General features: G+C 38.2%; 3 protein-coding genes across 11 annotated transcripts in view; 2 read left to right on the top strand and 1 right to left on the bottom strand.

Annotated features, from left to right (window-relative positions):
* Window positions 1-1,889, top strand: part of ganabb (glucosidase II alpha subunit b) — a 16,989-nt gene extending 15,100 nt beyond the window's left edge. For all 6 annotated transcript variants that reach the window (XM_067518727.1, XM_067518726.1, XM_067518724.1 and 3 more), the window contains 2 exons: window positions 414-514; window positions 643-1,889. In XM_067518727.1, coding sequence (XP_067374828.1) covers window positions 414-514; window positions 643-752 — 211 coding nt within the window. In that variant the 3' untranslated portion in view covers window positions 753-1,889. The remainder of the gene's footprint in view (window positions 1-413; window positions 515-642) is intronic.
* Window positions 1,890-2,943: 1,054 nt separating this feature from the next.
* On the top strand, window positions 2,944-10,400 carry si:ch211-114c17.1 (pre-mRNA-processing factor 39). The gene is made up of 16 exons (XM_067517962.1): window positions 2,944-3,148; window positions 3,575-3,686; window positions 4,353-4,603; window positions 4,710-4,835; window positions 4,947-5,065; window positions 5,422-5,589; window positions 5,807-5,987; window positions 6,123-6,227; window positions 6,583-6,700; window positions 6,813-6,967; window positions 7,158-7,284; window positions 8,320-8,591; window positions 8,932-9,116; window positions 9,256-9,330; window positions 9,612-9,777; window positions 9,895-10,400. The coding sequence occupies exons 1-16, from the start codon at window positions 3,107-3,109 to the stop codon at window positions 9,964-9,966; spliced, it is 2,274 nt and encodes a 757-aa protein (XP_067374063.1). The 5' UTR covers window positions 2,944-3,106; the 3' UTR covers window positions 9,967-10,400.
* Window positions 10,401-10,898: 498 nt separating this feature from the next.
* ubxn1 (UBX domain protein 1) lies at window positions 10,899-15,796 on the bottom strand. Of its 4 annotated transcripts, none has more exons than XM_067517966.1 (10): window positions 15,711-15,796; window positions 14,777-14,841; window positions 14,621-14,674; window positions 14,395-14,513; window positions 13,726-13,810; window positions 13,257-13,448; window positions 12,776-12,827; window positions 12,555-12,677; window positions 12,152-12,335; window positions 10,899-11,487 (listed from the first exon to the last, which is right to left on the bottom strand). In XM_067517966.1, exons 1-10 carry the CDS (start codon window positions 15,711-15,713, stop codon window positions 11,447-11,449), a joined length of 918 nt encoding a protein of 305 aa, XP_067374067.1. In that variant the 5' UTR covers window positions 15,714-15,796; the 3' UTR covers window positions 10,899-11,446. The 4 variants fall into 4 exon arrangements, with proteins under 4 accessions (XP_067374067.1, XP_067374065.1, XP_067374068.1 ...); XM_067517964.1 differs by having other exon boundaries at window positions 13,726-13,816; window positions 15,711-15,793; XM_067517967.1 differs by lacking the exon at window positions 15,711-15,796 and adding an exon at window positions 15,389-15,478 and having other exon boundaries at window positions 13,726-13,816.
* Window positions 15,797-17,410: the final 1,614 nt, after the last annotated feature.

Below are 17,410 nucleotides of genomic sequence, written 5' to 3'. Positions count from 1 at the left end.
TTGAATAAACATGAAATTGTCAAACATAAACTGAAAAAAACACTGTAGGACGTCTTCATTTGCTTGCCTTGTACCTCACTTGTAAGTCGCTTTGGATAAAAGCGTCTGCTCACTAAATGTAAATGTAAAGACCATACAAGTACTGGTAATATAATATTTATATAATATGATATATAATATATATTTATAAATGTATATTAATTATAATCATGTAAAAGTAGACTTCATGGCAGAGCCCCCTGTATTGCATTGCATTAAATTGCGGAGGTGGTTATAATCTGATGTAGTGTATATCTTATGAATTACTGTAAGGATAATTTGATTTCTACCTTAGTTTTAATAACTTGTTTTGTATGTGTAACTTCATATTCTTTTTAATGCAATGTCTCTTAAATTCACGTCTTCATCCACAGTAATCTTGCTCCGGACGCCCATTTTACGACTCGCTCCTGGATTGAGCGTATTGTCATACTGGGAGCCAGTAAGCCCAGCAAGGTTACGGTTAGGACTGCTGGTGAGTCCTACATACAGCTCACATTTGAATGCTCATTTTAACTATTAACTTTTGTTTAAAAGAGTTTCTAGGATAAGATACACACACATCCTTTTTTTTTTCCCTCTAATTCTGTTTTTCTTTTTCAGATGGTCAGGAGAGCCAGGTTGAGTTTGAATTTGATGCCTCTATGTCTGTGTTGACTCTACGCAAGCCTGGCATGAATGCAGGGGCAGACTGGACTTTGAAACTCGAGTAACCATGGAGCCCCCAATGCCGGGAGAAGAAAATGACTGTAATGGATTGAACAGTAGGAAGGAACAGACACAGGGCACTCATAAAAAAGACTAACTAAAACAAGGCAACCGGACAGCCGCCATGGAAAATAAGAGAAATACAAATATACACAAAAACATAAATGTTAAGAACGTCCCTGCACATACCCCCCCCCCAATCCCATATAGACCCCTTAGTCATACTGACTTAATCACATAACATCTCTACCATGTGACTCTTGTGTTCAGTCACTTTGTAACACCTAACAGAAAGGGTTACAACTACATAGATAAATGTTAGATTGACTACAACTAAGCAACTCATATCATGACATGTAATGAATCTGTGGGGTTAAGAGAGGAAACATTCAGACACTTGTTTTGGTGTGTTGTCCACTTGATTTTTCCATCCAGTCTGCCTCAGAAGAAAAAGCACTATGGGGGATTAAAATGAAGGTTCACATTCAAAGCACATGCCTTAACTTCTGGTGGTTCCCTCTTCCTTCTGACTTGATATTCTTTAAACTTTTGTCCCATTCCTCTTTCTAAGCCGAGTACTTCAATCAAGTGGATGCTCACCATTACTTACTGATACCACATTTCATACATTTAGAGATGGTCTTCTGTGACTCTTTGCCACACTTTCATCCCAAATGTCTTTCTTTTCCTGATGCCACATAATGTAAGACAATTACACATTCTTACCAGTCCGAGTTTTCTCAATGATGCATTTGTGTGCTTGAAAATGATTCATTATCACTTCACCATGGAATGGATCAAGTTGTTCATCTGCTGCATAGAGCAGAATTTTCACCTGTAATTTCAACAAACTGGGAATCTCTTCAGAGGACTGAACCACTGAGAGTTGTGGATCATCATCCTGTTGACGTACTTGTGTTTTATAGAGTTGTTTTTCCAACATCCTTTACTAGATTACTTTTTAATGCACTTGAGGAAGAGTAAGAACTTAACAGTTAAGCGTTTTTCTTAGATGTCAGGACAGTCAAGGGTGCCCAGTGTGTCCTTTGAATCCTAATGAACATGTCAAATCTAATGTATCATTCAAATGATTCTCTGGAGTTGCTGGTTTATGTCCCATCTAGTAAAATCATCAGACCTTTTGGTAGTTTTGTCCTGTGTTCATTGATTTGTTTGTCTTGATTGTTTTTATGATCACAAATGTACATGTTGCTGCAATTTTCTTGGTGGTGGCTTGAATAGGTGGAAATGGTAGTGAAGGAACAGACTTCAGCTGTCAAAGTTGTCAGATGTACTCTAAAAGATGAGACCAAGTGAAAATAAAGTTGACCAAATGTAAAAAGTTTATGGTTTTGACTGAATTAACTTCACTGTAATTTTACTTACAAGTTCATAATTTAATTAAATATTATTTCCAAAATATAAGGTCTGTCTAGGGTTGGCATTGTAGTCATAAACAGCTCAGAAGAGCAAACATTCAATGTGTTAAATATGCACAATTCATAATATAAAAACATAGTTTTTAAATATACAATGCAGTACAATTACTAAATCAGTACATTTAAGTAGCCTAATGTTTAACATTAAGTGGCCTTTCTCCCCAAAATGAACAGGTCAAAAAAATATCTGGGTCTAATGGTAGAGGAAATGCTTAGATGTTTTAGGTAAAAGGAAGCAACCCTGCTGTGTACTAATATAATAAAGTACAGCAAACTTACTTTATATACTGTTGGGTAGCTTAGGATCAATTCAGTCTTAATTTTTCCTGTAATTTTTTTTTATATTGCAATTTTGCATTATGAATCTGATTCCCAAAAAGTTATCAAATAAATGTAAAGAAGTACAATATACTTAAATGCAGTATAGTGAAAGTACACACGTACTTGAAATACTCAAGTAAAATAAGAGTGTCAAATTTGTATCTAAATACAGCACATGATTAAATGTACTTACTTTCCACCATCGATACATTTAGTCATTCAAAATGCGCTTTTATCCAAAGCAATTACATGCAAGGAACACACCGGGAGCAGGGGTTCGGTGTCTAGCTCAAGGACACGTGAGCATGGGCCAGAGGAACTTGGAATGGAACCATTCACCCTACTCTACCATCTACAAGGTGCAGCATCAGATGTGCTGTTGCCTACAGGGTGATCACCTAAACAGCTCCTGCTGAACTTCCTCATTCAGGTCTAAAATCCGTCCCGTCCGCTGCGCTCTGCCAACGAACGACGTGTGGTGGTTCCAGCACCGCACAGAAGACCCCATGCAAAACTCTTCAGCGCAATGATCCCACGATGGTGGAACGAGCTACCAAACTCTGAACGCTCAGCAAACTCCATCCCTATATAAAAAAAAAATGTGTCTTGACTTAGATGTTTGCCTTCCTTGTACCTCACTTGTAAGTCGCTTTGGATAAAAGCTAATTATTACCTATGTAAATGTTTTGTTCTGTCTATAAGGAGTTAGAAAAAAATGAAATAGTGCACTGTAAAATTGCCTGCAGACCAAGCTGTGTGTTATGTTATTTTAGCTTTATTACTGTAGGGAACACAAATAACAAAGTAATTGGAATTAATTTTAAGAAACATGTTTGAAAATTTCACATTTTCATCCTCAGGTTAAGCATATTTCTGTATTTATTCATAACATTATGTCTTAATGTAGAACACTTTAGGACATGCTATGCATTAAAGAAATGCATAAAATCATAAAAAACGACAACTATTTTTTCAACTAATACTGTCACATTGTTAATCGTTGAAGTTGTAGTCGATTGAAAGTAATTTTTACACTACATCTATTTTATTTTATATACTTTTTGTAGTGTTATTTTCACGCCTTGTCGCACCTAAAGGACGTCAGAGAGACGTTTTCCATCATGGCGGCGGAAGGCTGCGAGGAGATGAGAGGGAATGGGGAGCTCGAAGAGTCTCCAGGTATTTTCATTTACCTCAATAAATTTACAATTCACAGCTATGTCTCGTTTGACAGTCATCTCTGGTACTTGGTTTTATCTGAAGTAATTATAGATATAGGCTGCGATTGGACCTTTTTTAACGACAAGTGTGACGAGTTAGGCTAAGCTAACGTTAACGTGATTTAGCTGCATACAACACAGCAGTGTCCTGTTAACTAACTGCTAACCCACTTCTTTGTGTTTAAGTTATAACAGAGTAGCTGGTGTCTGCTCATTTCGTTTCATCGAAAGTTTTATCGTGTCCACAACAGCCTAGTGATAGTGGGACGTATTGGAATCTGAAGTCAATGCCCACAGCTTTTTATGAATGAAACAAGCCCACTACGAGTGTAGGCAGGGAATGCTTCAAGAACTAAAGCCTACAGCTGATATAATGTTAGCTTTGTTGTTTATTTTAGTTACGTGCGGCTTACCAGAAGCTTGCTGAAGCAATTGTGTAAATTAAACATCTAATTGTAAATATACAATCAATATATATCATCAATATATAAATATATTGATGGAGACAACTAAAAACCTTCTCTAGTACAAATGAGAAGTCAAGTCACAGGAACAAAAAAGAACATCATGAGAAAACTTCTTAAGGTATCAAGGAGATTTAGAGTTATTTATTTCTTCCTTATAGCCATGGAGCCTTCTGAGGTCCCAGCACTGCCTTCAATCGAGATGTCTGAGATGTCCGAAGAGAACGGCAGTGCTGCTACTATACATGAGCCTCCTGTGGGCCCCGACCCTGCTTCGTACTCCATTCCTCCAGCTGCAGAGGATGAGGAGGGGGAACTTCCTGCTGACTTTGAGCGTTTGTGGAAGGCTGCCCATGACAATCCTCAAGACTTCACCAGCTGGACCGATCTGCTGCAATATTGTGAGCAAGAGGTGTGTGCACAGACTGACCAAGTAGTATTTAGTGAAGAAATCACATTGTCCCTAAGCAATGATGTATTGCCGCTTGCTACCACTTAATTTTCTCTCATGTGTTTAGAGTCACATCACAGCATCACGCAGAGCTCTAGTGGCCTTTCTCGCTCGCTATCCACTCTGCTATGGCTATTGGAAAAAATTTGCTGACCTGGAACGCCGTGCAGGTTATAACGACAAAGCAGAAGAGGTAAAACAGCAGCATTTGTTTTTCCCTGAACTATAACAAATACTTTAACTGCAATGAATGAATGAATCAATCAATCAATGAAACATTAATGATTGTGGTGTATTGTGTTAGGTATGTGTTCAAGGACTCCAAGCAATCCCTCTGAGTGTAGATCTGTGGATCCACTACATCAATCTGTTGCTGGGAACGCTGGACATGAACTTGCCGGAGTCGCCCATGCGTATTCGCAAGTAAAAAAACACCCTTCCACATATTTAAGACTTAATATACTTATTCTAAGTCCACATGTATCCAGAATGTCTGTTTCCACTGCAAGAGCATTGCATGAGCATGAGTTGTTTTATCCTGTTTTCCTTATAAATGTTACCTTTATTGATTTGAGCAGGATAACACTGATTAGGATAATGGCAGATAAAATACACTATTAGCTCTTGTTTTCTATCTTTTAATAGCGTTCAATGACATCTCTATCAGCACACTGTGGAACTGGTCCCTCCTTGATCTTATAAACCTTAAGAGAGATTTGTTATAGAGCAAACAAAAAGTTGTTTTCATGTTCTAATGGTTTTCCAATCTTTACCTTCAGTGTGTTTGAGGATGCAGTTGCAGCAGCAGGTCTGGACTTCCACTCAGACCGACTTTGGGATCTGTATGTCGAGTGGGAAAAGGAGCAGGGGAACATGAGGAATGCAGCAGCTGTCCTAGACAGAGTTCTTAAAGTCCCCACACAGCTCTACAACACGCACTACGACAAGTAAGACCAACATAGTTCTACTAATACCCATTCAGAATTTCTTAAATTGGTGAAAGACAAAACTATAGAATTTAAATGTGCTATCTCACAAGTTGTAATCTAATGTCTCTGTACCATGCAACTTTCTTGCAGTTAAATTCACATTGTTTTTAGCTTTTCAAGAGAACAAAAAAATCAACACACCTATTATAATCTGCTCTTACCTGAACACCACCAGGTTCAAGGAGCACCTGGACAGCCATGAGCCCAAAGAGATACTCTCCCCAGAGGAGTATGAGGAGCTGAGGACATTGTGTCGTCAAAGCCAGAAGGCGGAGCGTGCTGAACAGGCCCAGGAAGAGGAGGCAGAGAGGCCGCCGGGGGAAGAAGAGCCTGCCACACCAGAGTCAACAGACACAGTGAGTAACACTCGACTATCTAATGCTCACCATAAGAAGATTTTAGCATTAAGTTGTAGTGAGAGGTTTTAAATATAGTCACATATAAATAATGAGATGGCCAAATCAATACTTATTTCTACTGGCTGTGTTTAGGATGAACTGAAGCAGAAGATTAGGGAACAGGTGCTGATTCACAGGGACAAAGTTTACCAGGAAAATGAGGGAGAAGTCCGCCAGAGATGGCACTTCGAAGATGCTGTGAGTGTTCTTTTTTTATTTTATTTTTTGTTGGTTGTTTCCTCATTTACTAATCATCTTCCAGGCCCTTGCTTCTTAAACATTTGTTCTGTGTTATGATCCTACTGATTAGAAAAACAGTACCTATTTGTTGATTATTTCCTTAAATTAGTAACATGTTTTTTTATTTAATTTGGCAAAAGCCAAAGTCCAAAAACATTCATGCACTAACATGTTTAATAGTTTTGCTTAAATTGTCAACGGCATAAATGGGTTTGACCTTTCCTTTAAATTTCCTTAATTTGTTTAGGTTCTGTAAGCCACTTACACTCTTTCAACAAAAACAAACCTGATAACTTCTATTTTCATCCTACAGATCAAGCGTCCGTACTTCCACGTCAAGCCACTCGACCGTCTCCAGCTACGGGCCTGGCACTCCTACCTGGATTGGGAGATTGCTCAGCTGGACAAAGACACCAAAGACCCCAGCGAAGGTGACTATGTGATTAAAAATATTGACGGTTGTTATCCCTCACTCTGTATTTTTATTATTTCATGTAAACATCTCAAAGCTTGTGCTTTTTTGACACCATTATCACCTGTTAGATCCAAACCAGGCAGCGGCGGAAGGGTCAGAGGTCACACCCCAGCCTCAGGAAGGCTCAGGATATGCAGCAGTTGCCCGTGACGACTACAGGGTTCGCATCCTCTTTGAGCGTTGCCTAATTGCCTGTGCACTGTATGAGGAGTTCTGGACCAGGGTGAGACGGGGTGTTTTTGTATATTTTTACAGAAAATGGATAAACAGGAGCGCATTTAAATTTTAATGCATGTTTATATACAGGAATCTTTGCAAGCCTAAAGACCAGTTTAAAAAGACAAGATTATTTGCAACTTGTGCATGTTATATGCATGATCTATGCCTTACATGTGCATGTGTGGATCATTCAGTACATTCAGTACCTGGAGCCACAGAGTGTGGATGAGGCCCGTGCTGTGTACAGACGAGCCTGTGAGATCCACCTGACGAACAAGCCCAACATCCACATGCAATGGGCCACATTTGAGGAGAGGCATGGTATGACAATACACACGCTGTATAAACACAGCTTTTTATGAAAAGTTTGTTTTAACTAAACAGTGGGGGCATTTAAAGTTACAGTGTAATAAAATAAATCGTAACAGTAAAAACTGGAAGGTAGAGAAGCTTTGAAACCAAATTAATAATTAAAATAATAATTTAACAAAACTATATTAAAATTGCAATGCTGCAATTTCAAAGTATTTTAAATCCCACAGATCTGAACATGGAGTGTGAAATGAGTAATAAAGACAAAACCAAGACTCCATACTATAATATTGCTCAAAAAATTGTAAATAAGCTTTGTAGAAATATAGAAAAGCTTTCTCTGCTTGTTGTTTTTGTAGTAAAACAATGGAAGTTGAATCAAAGCTGTATTTGAAAGGTTTTTCGTGTCTTTATGATTTCTGATCTTTCAAAATGGTTTAATTTGGTTCTCCTAACTCTGTCAATGCCCTGTCAAGGTTGCTGGATTTTAAATCATGTTGTAAATATTTATTTTTAAGTGTACGTACAAGTGTACGTGGGAAAGTGTCGCTCAGTGACTGGTGTCAGGTTAAGAAGTAATCAAACATTGACCCCCATGCTAGTTTGGTACCTTGTAATACAGAATCCATAGTGATACAATAATCTTGCATTAAATGCATAGTGTAAAAGGGTGTGACACTACAGTATTGGTGGGACATAGTACATTAGCAATGGCCGATAGCAAAAAAAAAAATCATAAACCACATAAAGATTTCCAAAGCGAAGTAAACACATTATTTTGCTTCAGAAATTTAAAGCATAACTGTTAACACCAGTATAATTTAATTGACTCTTAAGGTGTTGAGCCTAAACATTTTAGGCTGTGACCCACTTTATTAGAATAAAAAGGTGTTTATAGTATTTACTGTATCCCCCTCTTCAAGATTGTATGACTTAAAACTGTAGAATGTAATAAATACAATTAAATGAAAATGTTAGAGATGTTTGTATTAAACATTTTATAGCTTCCACAATATTTTAAAACTCCTTCAATCCCCCCTTCAGGTGACTTAACTGAGGCTCGGCGAGTGTTGGAAGCCCTGGAAAATACCCTGCCAGGGTTGGCAGTGGTCCGCCTCCGGAGGGCTGCTCTGGAAAGACGAGCAGGCCAGCTGGACCAATCTGAGGCCTTGCTGCAGGAGGCCGTTGCTGAATCCAAAGAGAAGCCCACATTACATGCTTTTTACTCCATCAAGTTGGCTCGTCTGCTGCTGAAACTGGGCAGAAACCCCAGCAGAGCTCGCAGAGTTTTAAAAGACGCACTGGAGATCAGTCCGGTGAGATAATGAGCAACCACAGTAACACCTACAAATATTTCAAATTTCTGTTTCAATAAAACTCAATGTCCGTTATAGAATTTGTGTGTTATTGACTGGGTTTTTTTAAATTTATTTTAAGGAGAGGGTTTTTGTTTTTTGATAGTTTGATTGATAGATTCTTTTCAGGTTAGATTGTCCATTTCAGTTTGCAGAATGTTTTCTTTGGCAAATTATTTTACCAGTCTGCCTGAGTGATAATGTTCATTAACAGTAAGTCACAATTGAAAACAAAATGAGAAAAGTTGCTACATTCTCTGACCCCCTGTCATCCTCCTCCTCTTAACATGTCTTCCTCCAGGATAATGACAAATTGCACTTGAACCTGTTGGAGCTGGAGGTGTCAGGAGACCCCTGGTCCTCATCTGAGGCAGTGCAGGAGTGTGTAACACGAGCCCTGGCAGCTCCTCTTGCCCCACACACAAAGATCCTCTTCTCACAGAGAGGCCTTCAGTTCGCAGAGGACTTTAATAACTCTATCCAGAGGTCAGAGTTCAACACACAAGTCTAATGGTGTTTAAATACATACAAATCACAAAATATTAAGTTGGTTATTAAAACTTCGATGGTAACAAACCACCTTTGGCCCAGTTGTTATCCTTTATTGCCTTTTTGTCCTCTGCAGTGTGCTGTCTGTCTATGAAGGGCACCAAAAACTGATGCAGGAGCTTGGTGGAACGAAGAGAGAAGCAGAGAACGGGTGAGGGAGAGGAAAAAAACATCAACTCTCTTAAAAGGATAAAGATCGGGTTTAAACTCTGTTCTAACACATTTTGTCTCTTATTGTGTCTTTGGCTTCAAATTAATTTGAAAAAATTACGCATACAGTTGTTAAACAAATTATCCAGAAACTAGTGTTGTTTGTGCTTCTGCTTTGATAATTTATTTCACCCATCTGAAACTATAAATTTCATACATAATACTTTGATTTCTGTGTGAATTTGATCTGCATGAGTTTACTGTTGATGATTTGATTTTTAGAGATGAGGATCCAGAGAAGCTCAGCAAAACTGAAGATGGCTCTGCTGTGGCCGTACAAGTCCCACCTAACATGCCGCATGTCCCCATCACAACCCCCCCTCCTCCCATAATGGGTGGTGACATGAGTGCACAATCTGCCTATGGGGCATACAGCAGCTGGTACCAGGTACGACAAAGATTACAGCAACAGTCAAACTTTAAATAGACAATGACTGAGTAAAAAACTTGACTTACATTTTTAAACACTCTGCCTCTTATTTTGTTTCTTGTGATTTATTTCCAGCAACCACAGTATGGCAGCTATGGCTACCAGAACACTTGGAACTACAACCAGGGCTATTACCCCCCCAGCTAAAGAGAGCAACAGCAACTGATGAACCGACAGGCCACAGGATGCAGCGTGACCCAGGTGGACTTCCCAGATGAACAAAAAAACTGATCGTGCTAGAATAAGTTCCGGCATCCTTTCCCCTCCGTCCATCCTTTCTTACTTCACTGTCCTGGATTTGTGAAAATAACAGGCTGAAGTTGAGCTCTTCTAACAAGTTGTCATTTCAGAGTGAAAAAGTCATGGAAGAGCAACACCCATTTTCAGTGCATCCGTGTGTCTGCATTTTAATCAGAACTATTTTTGTATTTGTTTGCAACTTGACTCTGGTTGCTCATGTTTTAAAGTCATCCAGTTTATCCAGCTTTCAGGTAATGTACGATTGACATTTTTGTACCATTCCAAACAGTAGGATATTTGTTGTGTTTTTCTAATGTACATAAAGGTGTTTTATAGTGCCACATCAGACCTCATGTGTTTTGTCAATATTTTTTTATGATGCTCATAAGGCATATTTCTCCTGCTCCATACCTACAGTAGCAGCAGCAATACCATCCAGTGTTGTGTTAACAGGGAAACATTTGAAGAATTACATACACAAAGGTTTTTGATCTTGTCCAGCAGTTACATTATCTTCTCTCAGTTCTAAATGAGTTAGACATACATGCAAGTCCAGGTTGCTCATAGTGATAAACCTACCGAGCAGTCACCTGAACTAGGATGTTGGCTTTATAGCTAGTGTTTGTTTATTTCCTACTCTCTGGCACCCAGACAATAATACAGCTCAGTAAGGTACAGAGGAATGCACTATACCAGGCTTTTATTAGCAGACTATACTTCTTATCAGTAATAGTATCAGTATTGTAGTTTAATACTTTCTTGGCTTCTGTTAACAATAAGAGAAATAATTAACATCACCAGATGAGTTAATTTGTACAAAAAAAAAAAAAAGTCCACCATCATAATTCCCCAAGCCAGCTTTATTGTAGATTCTTGTGAATGTGTAGACAGCTGTCAAACATTTTAACTTATAAAAATGTCAAAGTAGAATGTCTCAATCAGAAAGATGTAGGGATTAAATTTAAGACCCCAGAACCAATTGAGTGGGATTTATGTAGTATTTGCTAAGCAGGGATTTAGCTAAAATGTATTGTTTTTATGTGTTGAAACCATGAGAGATAATCCTTGAAGTAGTATCAGTCAAAAGCCAGCTATCCTCACTCTGCTTTGATTGTTCAAGGTCAAGCTCACTTTATATACCAAAGCCAGTAAAGTCACCGCAGAATGTCTGTATTCAGTTAGTCTACACAGCTTTTTCGTATAATTCATTCATATCTTAAATTTTGAGCATCAGAATGCAGCTTCAAGCTACACCTCTGCTTTGGCTAAGGTAACTGGCTTACTAAGTGATACTAGAGGGTGGTGGCTGTGTTCTCGGATCAGTCCATTTCTGGTGTTGATGCAGTCAAAAGTGGTGAGGTAGGCTCACAGTGCAGATCCCTAGATCTCACTTTTTGGTAACAACCAGCACAGCTGAAGGCACCAAACCTGAAAAGAAATAAGGCAAAGTTGAGGAAAAGATCAAATACAGAATTGTGATGTGAACACACTGGATCACAGTACACAAAAAAGCAACGTTGAACTGGTGGAAGTCAACAAACACTGTTCTTGAAATTGTTTTTTTGATAGGAGCTTTTGTTCCCCTAATAGTATACACTAAAGAGCTATAAGAAATGCACAGATGGAGAGAAGTGGGGATGTAATGCCAGAGCCCCTGCATGTGGACCACACTCACTTTGTTTTTCTGATACATAATACATGAAACATGATTGCACATATGACTGCACCTTCGACTAGTTTCTTACTAGACTGTAAATATTGCATTCACGACCAAAACACAATGTGAGCCAGATGATCTTCTGAAATGGTCTAATCAATCTGCATTTAATGTTTCTACCTGAATCTTCCCGAAATACAATATTTTTAACATTATCCAAGTTAATATCAACATTAAACAGGAGGGCATTCAACCATGTACTTGCAATGTGTTCTATGTGCATTTACATGATACCAATAACAGGTGTAAATGGTTCTCATATTTTTACAGTTGTCTTCTACATTAGCCTTTTTACAAATCAAACTCTGGGTATAAGCCAAAAAGAAGCATGCAAGCACCCGCTTAACAATTAGTATTCTAGGGGCCAGTGCTCACCTAGCTCTTTGAGGGGCTTCTCCATGTCCAGTTCGGTGTAAATGTGGCGGGGGTATGGCGACAACAGTGTAAAGTCCTGACCCTCAGGTGTGTTGCCGTTCATCTGCACGTAGACCCGCACCGCTGCCAGTGGCTCCTGGGCCTTGAAAACTGTTGTGATGGTTGAGCCATCCAGAAGACGGACCTTTACAGTCAGAAAGTGAGTAAGACAATTAAGAGCAGATAAAAAGTGATGAATTTGAGAATATTTGAATGGTCGTGGAGTGGTTACATTTTAAAACGTATTGCCAGATATTGAAATAAAAGATGTATATTTAAAATTCCGACTCAAAGTCAGTTTGTCTCTGAAGGATAAATGAAATTCATGAAAACCCAAAAAACAAAAAAACAATGAAGCATGTACCTGTATTCTGGATTCATCATATTCTTTCTTAGTGGGTGGAGGACCCTGAGTGGTGGGTGAAGAGGTGCTACACACAGCAGGTTGGGAAGATGCAGCTGTACTAGGTGGTGCGCCACCTCCAAACTAATTAGGGGGAAAAAAAAAAACGTTCTCTACGTTACTGGTTGCAGCAGAAGTGGTAACAAAAAACTGGGGGCAAAAACGTGACAGTGATACTGAACCTTTTGCGCTCTTTCTTCTCTGTCTCGTGCTATTTTATCTTTAACCCTTTGCCTGTCATGAATAAAGACAAACACAACAAAATTAAATTAAAGGATTTACAAGCTACAGCAGTTTAGTAAAAAGTGTTAATAATCTTGTACAATCTGGAAAACAGTCATTAAATTTCTACCTGAGTCTTCCAGAAATACAATATTTCTAACATTATACAAGTTAATATCAACATTAAACAGGAGGGCACTCAACCATGTACTTGCATTTTATTTGTGATTTGCCAGCTTGGTTACGGTAAAATAAGAGATAAGATAAACCTTTAACTATTTAAAAAATGCTATGATTTCTTTTGAAGACATTACAAAGAAAGGACAAACAGCGAAAGCAGCTTTGATGATAAAACTTGATAAAGTCCAAGTCAAACAGTTAGTAATCAAAAACTGAATCTCTGTTTCCGAGCTCAGAGATGTGTTCTAAAAAATATCCCACCTTGCCAGTTTATCCTCCATCTTCTCTTTCCTGCGCTGGTCAGCTAGTTTCTTCATCTCATCATCCTGCAGTTTTTGGCGGATCTGCAGCAGCTCTTGGCCCTGCCTCCTCCGCTGCTTCTCCCTCTCCACCTCTTCTGCCCGCTCTCGCTCCCTTCTCTCCGCTTGCTTTACCCGCATTAGCTCCTCTAGCCTTAAAAAACAGATAGCAACAGACATATCCTTACTGACAAACACTCTCATTATTTAACATTTACCCTGTCAAGTAGATCTAAAATTGTATTCCCACTTCTTTTTAACTCCTAGCCATAAACTAATTGTCTCTGTACTCTATTTGTGTGTGAGAGAAGACGATGCAGAGGACAGGGTTAGATGGAGGCACGTGATTCGCTGTGGCGACCCCTGAAAGGGAAGAGCCGAAAGGAAAACAAAACCTTATTCGTATAGATACAGGTTACGACATCTCTGACCTCTTAACTTGCTCACGTTTCTCCTCCTCTGTCATTGGACGCTTTCCACTCAGATCGTCCTCACTGTAGCTGCTCTCTCCACCTGCTGTGTCTGAAGGCAAAGCAAATTCATATTAGAAAGTTAAAAGAAACAGCAAAGGAAAAATATAAAGGAAATATTAAAGAGAATGATGTTGTCTAGGCCAACTCTCCCTTAAAAAAGTGGTTGTTAAACTTTTTGGGATTTACCTACATAATAAAGGTTAAATTAATAAAATAGCAGTTCATTGAAATGGCTTGCTGTCAACCACAAATCAAAGCAAAAATCACATACTGACAGGACTATCTAACACCACAAATGTTAAAACCTCAGTATGGGAACCTCAACCACAAAAGAAACTCCTTGGTGGAAGTAATGACAAGTAAAAAAACTCAACAATACACTCAAAGATAGAGAAAACAACCAATATCATGTTTTGTTTATGTTTCTTGCACTTAGCATGAAATGAACTAAAACAGTTCATGTCAATCCTTTTGAAAGCATGCCCACTACTTTTAGTGCCTAAAACATTTGCACAGTACTCAATCATTTATGGCGAATCTTCAGGTTATTTATATGATAGTGTCCGGCAAGTCTCCAACACATCGTCAGGAACCTTCCTACCCCTAAAAAGTACAATACGCCCCAACCTTCTGCTAGTGTTAATTGTTCTGTGCTGGATTGGTTGTCTGGTTCTTCTCCCAGAACGTTCCCTACAGGTGGCACATAGGGCTCATCAATGTCAGGGTCATTCTCATGTTCCATTAACCTGAAATCACAGAGGAAAGTCCATGTTTTAGAGACCAGAAATAAAGCCAGAAATATGCTACAAAACTATAGGGATGGACAGTTTGTTAATCTGTTTGTCAAACTCACCAGTCCATAGCTTGTTCTATTCCCTGGTTCCCCGTGTTAGCCACTGCCTTCTCCCTAAAAGCAGAAAAAATCACAGTTTTACTTACACTATCTGACACCTGCATCAAAACTAGGAACAATATTAATCGGGACAGTCTCGTATTTAGTGTCACTCACGCTCTGTTTCTCTCAAATCCCATCTCCAGCAAGCTCTCTAGTGTAGATAGCTCTGCCATTTTGACCTGAAACAGATTACAACTCAAGATTCATCAACTTTGACTTAGATATACTGTTACACATCTGTTAGTTGCTGTTACGAGAAGACGAGTCACAATAAAGGTCTAAGCACGCTTCCAGCAACTTAGATCACTTGAATTACTTCCAACACTCAATACAACAGTTAATGACTCTTCTTTATCTCAGTCTTGTGTATAGGAGCTTTATTACAATTGTGGTCAGAATAATATACTATGTAACTATATAACGTAGTAGCCTTACGTTGGCATGAAAATTCAATTGTTTACGCTGCTCGCTAATTGTAGAAATTTAATATCATAACGTTGCTAAATAGCATGAATGCGGCTAACGTTCAATATAAGAAAGCTAACGTTAGCTTTGTTGCCTAGCCCGATTACAACAAATTGGGGAATCAAAAATCTATTCAAGACTTAGCCTGGTAATGTGTATTTGTATTTCACAAATAAACGCACGGATAAGTGTTGTCAGTAATTCTTATAGAGTTACTATGAGCTATAATGGCCACGAAGACAGCATTAGTTAGCTACTCACTCATCAGTTAGCACAGCCACAGCAGTACGGGAGCACATATGGGTCAAACAGAACAAAACGAAAAGAGCGTCACCCTTTTTCTTTCACGCGTTTAGTTCTGTCTCAGCAGTTCGCGTAGAAAAACTCAAAACTTTTTTTTTCTAATTCGTGTCAGCACACAAGACACAATATATTTTCTACACATCTGCGTCACAGCAACTTGTCAATACAAGTCTCTTTCAAAGAATACTTTATACAAGAATTCTCGTCTTTGTGGTAAGCTTTTTCATAAGTTAAATACATCAAAGTACAATAAACACCATATACAATTTTATTTTCTTACCATTGTGCATTACGTGTATCAGTCTCCCTGAATGTCCATGTAGGAAGCGTTAATACTCTTTGATAGTTGAACTTCCGTATAGAATTGTGTGTTTTGCACTTGTTACTGCAAGTGTATGACAAAACAGGTTATTTATTGAAAAATAAAACTGGAAAGCGAAAATTATGGTGCTGTTACAAATGTAGTCACCGCTGTGACACAACTATAATATCTTGATTTTTAGCTATACTAAACTTTGAGGAACCTTTTGGCAAAAAATGTGTGCAGCTACTAACACTTTTTAAATTGATGTTCTAAGTTCCATTTATTGTCTCCATTTATTTTATAGTTTAATTCCAGTTAATCTTCCCCACATGAGATTCATATCTATACAATTTTGGAACATGTGACACCACAGATAGGGGACAGGCTGACTAAAGAGTTCCAAGGAGTCGTTTTGAAGCGCACTGAGACTGGATGGTGTCTCTTTATGGCTGCTCTCTATCTTGTATGGTTTTGTCCTATACTTTCATGTCTGTGGGTGTTCAAATAGATTGCAATTTGCTGAGTTTTATGGGCAGGTTGGGTCTGTTACATATTTACTGCAAGTGTAATGATTAATTTTTTCTCTACCCATGCAGTCTTAAGTAGCTTTCGTTCAGAAGTCTACCATTATGCTCAGTGTCTGTCATATCTGTCTCATTTCTCTCCTCTTTATAAAGTTCACGCAATTACTGTGTCTTCTTCTATTCACTATTTGCTTGACCTCCTTTTTTTGCACTTTTATTTAGTCTTATTTTGTCTTTCAGAATTAACAACCGAATTGAGCCTCGTTTTTAGTATTTACTTGGTGAGTAAGAACTTTTTATAATAATTTCAATATTACTATTTAACTAACAAATTGTGATTAAAGAACATGTTTAATTTTTATCATATATCATTTAAGGTATTTTTCATTTGTAGACTATAGAACAGGTGTAGAAAAATTCTAGTTTGTATTTACACCAAAACTACGCTGCAATGAAATTTGTTTTTTGAATTATCAAATATTAACTTAGCATGCACTCTGCAAGCAAAGTGAGCAACTAATTGCTGGAAGTTCTTTCTTTGTTGAAAATAAAATTAATGGCTAAATAGAGGGACACAAGATGGCTATTATGGACATTTATGAAATGACTGAAAACCCAATTAAGCTACAAATATTTGCTAATAGAGTTTTTGTTCACCAGACAGCAAACACAGTTTTCTTCATGGATTTTAATTAACAGAAAGGGTCTCCATCCTAAAGATCCTTGTATCTGTTTTATCTTTCTATAACAACTCTTATCAATCATAAAGATCAACTGAAATTCCGACTCTTTAGGAAAAAAAGGTAATCCGTGTAGATCTTGACTCAGATGTTGACCTGCGTCCTGGAAGAAGAAAGAAAATGCCAACAAGTATTGAGTCAACTGTGCAGCACATAAAATTATACTTCTTAACTACTTGCTGAAATTGCTTTTAATCATACACAATGTCTAATCTCAGTTCTGATGTTCATGATAGTTTTTGAAGTTCCTGATAGTACTTAAATGTGTAGCCAGGGGGACAAAGTCTAAAGGGGAAAAAAGGAGTAAAGAACTCTTTAGTCTACTCTTAAATTGCTTTATGGCAAGGTTCAAGGGTCGAGCTCAACCAGGCTTATACAATGAAAACTTATACAATGACCCATATCAGTGCCT

Source organism: Channa argus, chromosome 10 (assembly GCF_033026475.1).
Source record: "Channa argus isolate prfri chromosome 10, Channa argus male v1.0, whole genome shotgun sequence".
Classification (NCBI taxonomy): domain Eukaryota; kingdom Metazoa; phylum Chordata; class Actinopteri; order Anabantiformes; family Channidae; genus Channa; species Channa argus.
This window is presented reverse-complemented; position numbering and strand designations above follow the sequence as displayed.

Excerpts from the sequence above, each read along its gene's own strand:
- ubxn1 (XM_067517964.1), bottom strand. Across the intron at positions 13,817-14,394 it reads ACAATTAACACTAGCAGAAG|ACACAGCAGGTGGAGAGAGC; the intron begins GTTGGGGCGTAT and ends CTTTGCCTTCAG. Across the intron at positions 12,678-12,775 it reads GAGAAGAAAGAGCGCAAAAG|TTTGGAGGTGGCGCACCACC; the intron begins GTTCAGTATCAC and ends CCCCCTAATTAG.
- si:ch211-114c17.1 (XM_067517962.1), top strand. The coding sequence starts at position 3,107 with ATGTGTCTTGACTTAGATGTTTGCCTTCCTTGTACCTCACTT. Across the intron at positions 5,590-5,806 it reads TACAACACGCACTACGACAA|GTTCAAGGAGCACCTGGACA; the intron begins GTAAGACCAACA and ends GAACACCACCAG. Across the intron at positions 9,117-9,255 it reads TTTAATAACTCTATCCAGAG|TGTGCTGTCTGTCTATGAAG; the intron begins GTCAGAGTTCAA and ends TGTCCTCTGCAG.